The following is a 9,626-nucleotide window of genomic DNA, read 5'->3' as shown; positions in this document are numbered from 1 at the left end:
TAATATTGTTAAAATAAATATTATTGTCTACAGAAAAATAGGTTAGATCAATAAATTAACGTCACTTATGTCTTGCAATAATATTGTTAAAATAAATATTATTGTCTACAGAAAAATAGGTTAGATCAATAAATTAACGTCACTTATGTCTTGCAATAATATTGTTAAAATAAATATTATTGTCTACAGAAAAATAGGGTTAGAACAGTAAATTAACGTCACTTATGTCTTGCAATAACATTGTTAAAATAAATATTATTGTCTACAGAAAAATAGGTTAGATCAATAAATTAACGTCACTTATGTCTTGCAATAACATTGTTAAAATAAATATTATTGTGTATTTCATCCTTATCCGGATCCTAATTTGTAAATTATATATTATACAAAATGAATAACATTTAAAGGATATTTGTTGAAAAACAATGTTTCAATATTTCGCATAAGAATAACGCATATTACTTCTAAATGACGTGCTACTTCACACACAAAGGAATTTAACTTACAAACAACGAACGACTAACAAATCAATGAATTTCCAGGTGATTGAGGTGTACCACGACCAAGGTCTTATATAGCCAAGACTTTATAAGGTAATATATATCCAAACAATAATATTTATTTTAACAATGTTATTGCAAGACATAAGTGACGTTAATTTATTGATCTAACCCTATTTTACTGTAGACAATAATATTTATTTTAACAATGTTATTGCAAGACATAAGTGACGTTAATTTACTGATCTAACCCTATTTTTCTGTAGACAATAATATTTATTTTAACAATGTTACTATAAGACATAAGCGACATTACTTTACTGATCTAAAAATCTAAGTTCTAACCCTATTTTTCTAATATAGGTTTGGTTCCAAAATCGAAGATCTAAGGAGAGAAGAATAAAACAGTTGAGTTCGTTAGGGGTTCGTCGGCACTTCTATCGCGGACCCAGACGTGCCATGAGACCGCTACGATCAGGCCTCTCCCCGGACGGACTAGCCGACAGTCCTGAAATGATAGGTGGGCCTAACTCCGGGTTTGGATATTTCTCAGGTGAGTTCACTATCCAGTCTGCTACAGCGTGGAGTTAATTTTTGGCATGTCAGTGTTAAGATTAAGTTTCTGTGACTAACTGTGAAAAAGTTTAAAGATTTCTGTGTGTGGTGGTGAACTATACTAAAATATTTTGGGCACGTGGGCTGGAATTACTGAAGCATTGTCAGTGTCCTCTGTCGTGTAGAGAGTAAGCCCATCTTTGCGTTCGAAAATGGCGTTCGATCGTATTTTAGAACAACAAAAATCCAACCCAACAACGAGTACTCCGTGTATTGAGCAGTGTTTTCAATTAAATATAACTACATTAAATCATATCACACAATAACAAGGATGACTATAAATAATAAAAAACGTAAAATGATAACATAACAGTAACGACAAAAATAACGAAAATTATTTAGTTATCTCACGTACAGCCACGGACATACTGGTTTGATTTGTTTTGAATTTCGCGCAAAGCTACACGAGGGCTATCTGCGCTAACCGTCCCTAACTTAGCAGTGTAAGACTAGAGGGAAGACAGCTAGTCATCACCACCCACCGCCAACTCTAGGGCTACTCTTTTACCAACGAATAGTGGGATTGACCGTCACATTATAACGCCCCCACGGCTGAAAGGTCGAACATGTTTGGTGGGACGGAGATTCGAACCCGCGACCCTCAGATTGCGAGTCGAGCACCCTAACCACCTGGCCATGCCGGGCCACTGCAGTAAATAAACTAAAAGCTGTTATCAGACGTACATACACGGACATACTGAATCTATTTGTCTATTATAAAAGTGTGTGAAAGGTTCGGTAGACTTGGCTAGTAAATGGATCTCCGATCATTCAATGCTGATGGCTGGTTAGATCAAGGAGAGTATTGTGAAAGGGTTAATTAATGTAAAGCCCTGAGTTATGTTACCTCGATAGATGTCAAAGGTCGCCACCACTCGGTTAACTATAATAATAACTAAAATGATATGTAGTTAATTGTAATAATAATAATAATAACTACAAACAACTAAAACTAAAGGTATAAATCCTTAACTATAAGTATAACAAACACTGGTATTGAGTACATTGTTAGGGTTACCAGACGTCCCAGGAAAACCAGGATAGTCCTAGTTTTTAGCCTTATTTTTTGTCCCGATCAGTAACAGTAAAAGAAACAAATAAGTATTAAAATATTATTCTCAATACTAGAATATAAACAGAAACATTTTTTTTATACATCTGTTTTTGCTTTGAGAAAATTAAATCACACGCAAGGAACACAACTAACGAGGAAATGCTGTTAAAAGGAAGTTTCGCCACACGTGTTGTGTTTGTTTTGGAGCACTTAGAAACCGCAGACGTTCAAAATAAGTTAATTTAAATTCGAAAGTAGACATTTTGTAGCTTAACCCTAACACATTCAGTTCTTATTGTTTAATATCTAATTAGTTGTCCACCGGTGGGGCAGCGGTAAGTTTGCATACTTATAACACTAAAATCCGGGGTTCGATTTCCTACTGTGGACGCAGTAGATAATCCAATGTGGCTTTGCTCTAACACAAACAAACTAATCCGATTATTAATCGTTTGAAACTTGTTTTTTTTTCTTACATTTACCAATCGCATTGATGAGCTATAAACCAAACAAATTAGACAATAATGACTTAGAGTAGACAATTAGGCTTAAAGGAAAGTTCGTGCTCAATGTAGTTGTAAATTGGTTATTCACTTTAATTAAATTGAGAATCGAAGACAATCAAAATAGTATTTTTCTTTCTATTTTTTTTTCTTTGAATATTCACTAAAATTGATTATGAGACACAGTAATCGAGCTGAGTTTTCCGCAATAACTTATATAGGTAAAAGTTTGTTTTAAAAGTAACTTGTTTTTGTTTGTTTTTAATTATGCACAAAGCTACACAAGGGCTATCTGTGCTCTGCCCACCACGGGTATCAAAACCCGGTTTCTAGCGTTGTAAGTCCGCAGACATACCGCTGTGCCACTGGGGGGCTTAAAAGTAACGTCAATCCTCAAAATAAAAAAAATATATATATATATATATATATACAACGTTAAATAGTTGCAACAAATAATATTTATTAAAAACGAAGCATAGCTCTAAAAAGACAAAATGTTTCGGTGGCTTTTTACCCCACAGTCGTCAGGAGTAATAGGTAAAATTAGTACCGATTTATGTAGTTAAATAACCTTCGGTTTACGTTATTTTGCATTATACCTTCAGCGCCATCTATACTTTGAACACAACTAAAAAGCTTATATAATAACTTTCCAGTATTTCATTTCTTCCGCACCTAGATCGCCATCTATATTTTTTGTTTTTCTCAGTTTCTGCTGCTTCTCTTATATTTAGTTCCCACTTAAACTCAACCTGATTCATTAGTTTAACATTACGTCCACCTGTAACGTGCTTGTCACGTGCTCTGCTGAAGCCTTTTCATTCATTTGTCTACCGCGTTTTTTACGCTCCTTTTAATTCAAAAAAAAAAATTAGGTTTGTACACGTTTGGCAAATATAAACTGTTTGTCTACCGCATTTTTTATGCTCCTTTTAATTCCAAAAAAAATTAGGTTTGTACACGTTTGGCAAATATAAACTGTTTGTCTACCGCATTTTTTATGCTCCTTTTAATTCCAAAAAAAATTAGGTTTGTACACGTTTGGCAAATATAAACTGGACCACAGACACGAGGAATTTTTAAGTGATACATTTATCAACTTGTTCCGTGTTAGTTTTACACCCGTAAGGTAATTATTTAACTTCAAAGTGGAGAGAAAGTTATATAGTTTCTATTATGTAATCTACTCTTGTTAACATATAAGGTAAACAAACCTTCACGTCCTCAACTTTACCATTTCTTTTAAACTGCCCCCCCCCCCTCCCAGTGGCACAGCGGTATGTCTGCGGACTTACAACGCTAGAAACCGGGTTTCGATACCCGTGGTGAGCAGAGCACAGATAGCCCATTGTGTAGCTTTGTGCTTATTTACAAACAAACAAACAAAAAAATTTTGAACTTTTTTTACATGATGACATTTATTGCTATGTTTTTTGTTTTATATAATATATATCGATAATATCGGGACCAGACCCAGTGTTCTTAGCTCCGATCTTAAGTAAGAATCGTGAAGTCAAATTTTAATGTTCTATATACAAATGTGGAAAAGGTGCATAAATTTTATGGCTAGTGGGAGACACGATCTGTTGTGTGGTGGAACGGCCACAGAAGACAGTTTTCTATAAATGGACAATGAGAAAAACCCATTACCCCGTTTAACTGTCATGTCTAGAAAACTCCATTGACTCTCCATTTCTAGGGTTAACCGAGTACTAGGACTAACCGAATTAAAACAACCTTGAAATTGCATTAATGTGTCGTTGACACTTCGCCACACCAAAAAACATGTCCCTAACCACACCAGAGGTTTAACCCCAAAATTATTTAATGCATCTATGTCAAATTTAAACGTAAACAACTCACATAACAGAGGTAGACAAGGGAGACCCCAAAGCTAAACCTTTAAGCTGTTTGAAGAATTTATTCGTTACCCTAACATACACTGGTGGGTCAGCATCATAATTTCACTCACTTCTAACAGGGGAAATTTCCTGCTGTCTAGTACATTATTCTCAGGACAACTAAGTACCTCTTCAACCGACACATTTGTGAACAGAGACATGATGCCAAAAGAGGCTAATTTATCAGTAGATTCTAAATTTTATTCCTCATATTTTTATTAACAAAATCAGACGCATTGTTTTAAAATGGAGTTTCAGGTATTGGTTAAGAACGAACATTTTTGACAAGCAAGCTTCGCCCATGGATGGAACGACGAGCCCCTGTTATCCACAGTTGGACGAAACGCAGTAACAATTTTATGGATTTTAGATGGCGCTTAAAGCCTACGCAAAATGGACCTTAAGGGCACAAGGTCCTTCCCTTCTTTCGGGGTCAAAGTAACACATATTTTTTACTACAGTTTTCACTCTATCATGAACCAAGGTAGTAGGATCCTTTTTTTTTTACTTGTTCATAAGAACCATTCCTAATTACTATTTAACCTTACCCTCATAAACTCTTTTATCCAACATTACCACAACCCCCCTTTATATGTCTTGGTAACTGTAGTATTGCCATTGTTCTTCTACGAACGTAACCGTTCTAATTCAACCTTACTTAAGTCTAGGTTTACAAGTATCATTCGATAATTCATTTGGTATGTCTGTTCTAACTGTATGTCTTGTCCTATCATTAGTAACTTTTAATCTTTTAAAACACACTTTCGTTGACACCATCAGATCCTCTTTGATCGAGTCGTTATTAACTGTAAGAGTTAAGCCTAGACTGAAATGTAAACCTGGTGTTGAAGTTTCAGCCTTGAAGAATAAATAGATGTAGTAAATTACTGTCTAACCCTAAAGTAGTTACCTTATCGAATGAAATTGTTTCACCTGAGCAGGTGAGAATTTAAAGTCTAGCCCCAGTGGTTTTGCGTGTCGGGTTGCGAATCGAATGGTCCAGAGTTCGAGACAAGATGCCATTGAATACGCTCCGCACCTTCAACTGTGAGTAAGTTATAAAAGTGGCAGTTAATCACATTATTCGATTCATAAACCCAAGAAAAACGTTAGTGGTGGCGTGTGTACCCGTCTGTCTACATCCCCTCTAGTCAGTAGTTCAAAATTAGGCATGGTTTACCCGAACCGCTGTTATTCACAGTTTGAAATACAGGAAACGTTGAAATGCTACGAATGGGACTATACGACCAGGAAAGAAGTCGATCTTAAATTGCCCCGTGTGGTGGTCAGCCATTTCTTTTAGCTTGGACACGCTGTAGTTTTGTCCCCCCCCCCTCTCACCTTTCTCTTCCTTTCTTTTATCAGAAATTGTCAATCTAAGGAGCTGTAGGCGTTGTTTTGGATATCAGCAAACAGGTTAGGCCTACATTCACGACCGATTTAAGGGCGTTGTTTTGGATGGCAGCAAACAGGTTAGGCCTACATTCACGACCGATTTAAGTATAATAATGTGTTATTCATAAGTGTTTTAGCTGAAGTAATAAACGTTGTTGCTTCTATCAAATAACAGGCATGTGCTTAATTACAAACAAACAAACATAGAAAAACATATTTGGGCCCGGCATGGCCAGGTGGTTAGGGCACTCGACTCGCAATCTGAGGGTCGCGTGTTCGAATCCCCGTCACACCAAACATGTTCGCCCTTTCAGCCGTGGGAACGTTATAATGTGACGGTCAATCCCACTATTCGTTTGTAAAAAAAGTAGCCCATGAGTTGGCGGTGGGTGGTGATGACTAGCTGCCTTCCCTAATTTAAATTTAATAAGAAGAAATCCAAATAGCTTTCTTGGCCGTTATTTGAAAAAAAGGTGCACTACTACTGTACATGTTTGAACGCGTCATCTTGAAAAAAAGTACCAAGTTAGTTCGAGACAGTTGTTTATAAATTGGATTTAGCAAATTAGGGACGGCTAGCGCAGATAGCCCTCGTTTAGCTTTGCGCGAAATTCAAAAAATAAACAAACAAACCGATCTCTTCAGGAGTCTGTCGTAGAGTGACTGCGTGTCAGAAAAGTGAACTTCGTGTTCCTCGAGCCAAAAAGTGTAAAGCAAGCTCAGAACCATAAAATTCCCGGCATAATAGGTGAGCACATGGCAGAAATGGCTCATATATATGAGATAGAACACGAGTATTCGTTCTAAGCGTAAAACAGTGGTCTCTATAAGCTCGAGGAGGGGATGGTGGCACGTAAGTTTTATTTTGTTATATATAGTTTTCAAGATGAAGGCCGTACTTCAGCCATAAGTCTGTCATTCAACCAGGTGTAAATGAGGTAATTTAGAATCTTCTACTACCCGGTAGACGAAAGATGTGTGCGGACTTTATGCTTGCTGTATACGGTTGTTACGTAACCTTTAAACGCCCGACTTACGCTTTTAGTAAATGTATTTGTTGTGTTAATTTATAAGCGAAAGGGTATAACTCTCTTCACTTCGGCTGATTACAAACAGACCGAGAACTTTAAACGTCGCACGTGAAAGATAGATTGTACTAGAGTACAAACGATAATCCGGGAAGGAAGAAATATATTTCAGTAAGACAAGTAGTATCTGAAGAAGTAGAACCCACACAGTGGTAGGGATACACATTCTACTAAACTTGTATTCGCAAGTGTCGCGTCTAATGTTAAGTTAAAAAACAAAGGGGGGACACGTACAGATATGGATGATAAAACCCACAGTGTCCCTCTAAAAATACCAAATACACGAAACTAAAAAAAGAAAGGGACAAAAGAGAGTAATCAAGCCCAAGGTGTCCCTCTAAAAATACCATTTACCAAATACACAGAACTAAAAAAAGTTGATGAAATACTTATCTCTTGATAGACGGTGTATCGCCACTAGTTGATAAAAGACCTATCTCTTGATAGACGGTGTATCACCACTAGTTGGTAAAAGACTCATCTCTTGATAAACGGTGTATCACCACTAGTTGATAAAAGACTTATCTCTTGATAGACGGTGTATCACCACTAGTTGATAAAATACTTATCTCTTGATAGACGGTGTATCACCACTAGTCGATAAAGGACCTATCTCTTGATAGACGGTGTATCACCACTAGTCGATAAAAGACCTATCTCTTGATAGACTGTGTATCACCACTAGTTGATAAAAGACCTATCTCTTGATAGACGGTGTATCATCACTAGTTGATAAAAGACTTATCTCTTGATAGATGGTGTATCACCACTAGTCGATAAAAGATTTATCTCTTGATAGACGGTGTATCACCACTAGTTGATAAAAGACTTATCTCTTGATAGACGGTGTATCACCACTAGTTGATAAAAGACCTATCTCTTGATAGACGGTGTATCACCACTACTGTGCGAGTCCAGCTCCCTCAGATACTCTATAAATACATTTGGGTGTGTACGTTTAAGTGTCACGCCTTTAGATTTTGACCTAGTTGTGTGGAATTTAATGAATATATATATATATAAAACAGCCCAAGCTTGATAACATAGACAAAGTTTCTAGCTCTGTCTGCTTTATTTTGCTTTAAAAGTCCAATAGTGTTTCCGTCTTAACTTTCAGTTTTCGTACAAAAAAGGAATGAGCTAAGATGATAGATTGTAAGAACTGTCTATCTATTTATCTGTCTGTCTACCTATCTGTTTATCTAACTGTCTTTATCTATCTATCTGTATGTCCACCTACCTATCTATCTGTCTATTTTCCTATCTGTCTGTCTGTATAATAATTTTGAAAAAATGTATGTAATTCCATTAATAGCTGAGATCATAGATTATATTAGAATACACTGTGAACTGGAATTATTTTTACCAAAATGTATGTAATTCCATTAATAGCTGAGATCATAGATTATATTAGAATACACTGTGAACTGGAATTATTTTTACAAAATGTAAGTAATTCCATTAATAGCTGAGATCATAGATTATATTATTTTAAAAAACTGGATTCAAGAATGTTGATGGTTTATTATATAAAAAAAAAACATATTGTGAAAATTTCACATTCAGAATAATTTTATGATGCCTGTTTTCTCTTCTTACGTGAGACGTGTACATATCTATATATTATGATGGTGGTCTTTATTTTAATGTATCATTCATTTTCAGCACGTGTGAGTGTGTAACATTATGTGTATGTAACGGTTATGTATAACAGCGTAAAGGGTTAATAACCTGTTGTTACACCAAGAGATAAAACATATGTTTCATCTCTGGGTGTAACAACTATTTATGTGGCCCCCGAGTGGCACAGCGGTATGTCTGCGGACTTACAACGCTAGAATCCGGGTTTCGATACCCGTGGTGGGCAGAGCACAGATAGCCCATTGTGTAGCTTTATGCTTAATTACAAACAAACCAAACTATTTATTTGGTGTTAGACTTGGAAATACTGGTTTGGTTATTTTAATGAAAGTTACATAAAGTAAAACGAACCACCTACGACAATCAGTATGCAGTAATTGATAGTAAGAAACCCTTAAACCAATCACTATTGGTTGAAATTTCTGCCCCTTTTGATAGGTCGATCTTATCAACTTGTCTACATCTGTAGAATAACTTCCCCGTATTTACATTCCAGTGTATGTAGAAAATTAGCGGTAGTATTCTCCTTAAATGATGCCCAACCATGTAATCTTATTTCAGTATTACATGGTATAAGTGAGCGTACACGTGCCGTTTCAAACCAATGATACTCATTTTCCTACTCGAGTCGTCACTATATATATATTTGAAGAGAGGGGTGAGGAGGGGGGGAGACACGGTGTTATTTTCGAGACAGCAAATGATGTGGTTCTAAAGAAAACTGTGGTGCCTTGTGCAACCAAACAACAGATCTCCCTCGGGGTGGGTTCATGTTGTTCCTCCTCCTCCTCCTCGAACTGGAAGAATGTGACCCTTCAACAGATCTTCACAAGCTATTTTTTTTTGTTTTTTAATACTTGGGCGGAAACCCTTGATAGGACTTAACCAAAGTGCACTGAAACCTGCGGTTAGACATCGGGTAAAAACAG

At 36.3% G+C, this 9,626-nt stretch overlaps 1 protein-coding gene across 1 annotated transcript in view; it reads left to right on the top strand.

Moving 5' to 3' along the window:
• LOC106464578 (LIM/homeobox protein Lhx1-like) overlaps positions 1-9,626 on the top strand; it is a gene marked incomplete at its 5' end in the record, with an annotated part of 71,690 nt that overhangs the window by 50,656 nt on the left and 11,408 nt on the right. Inside the window, one exon of the mRNA XM_013924730.2 lies at positions 864-1,053. Coding sequence (XP_013780184.1) covers positions 864-1,053 — 190 coding nt within the window. The remainder of the gene's footprint in view (positions 1-863; positions 1,054-9,626) is intronic.

Source organism: Limulus polyphemus, unplaced genomic scaffold (assembly GCF_000517525.1).
Source record: "Limulus polyphemus unplaced genomic scaffold, Limulus_polyphemus-2.1.2 Scaffold1693, whole genome shotgun sequence".
Classification (NCBI taxonomy): Eukaryota; Metazoa; Arthropoda; class Merostomata; order Xiphosura; family Limulidae; genus Limulus; species Limulus polyphemus.
Note: the sequence above shows the minus strand (reverse complement) of the source record. Positions and strands in the feature narration are given on the sequence as shown.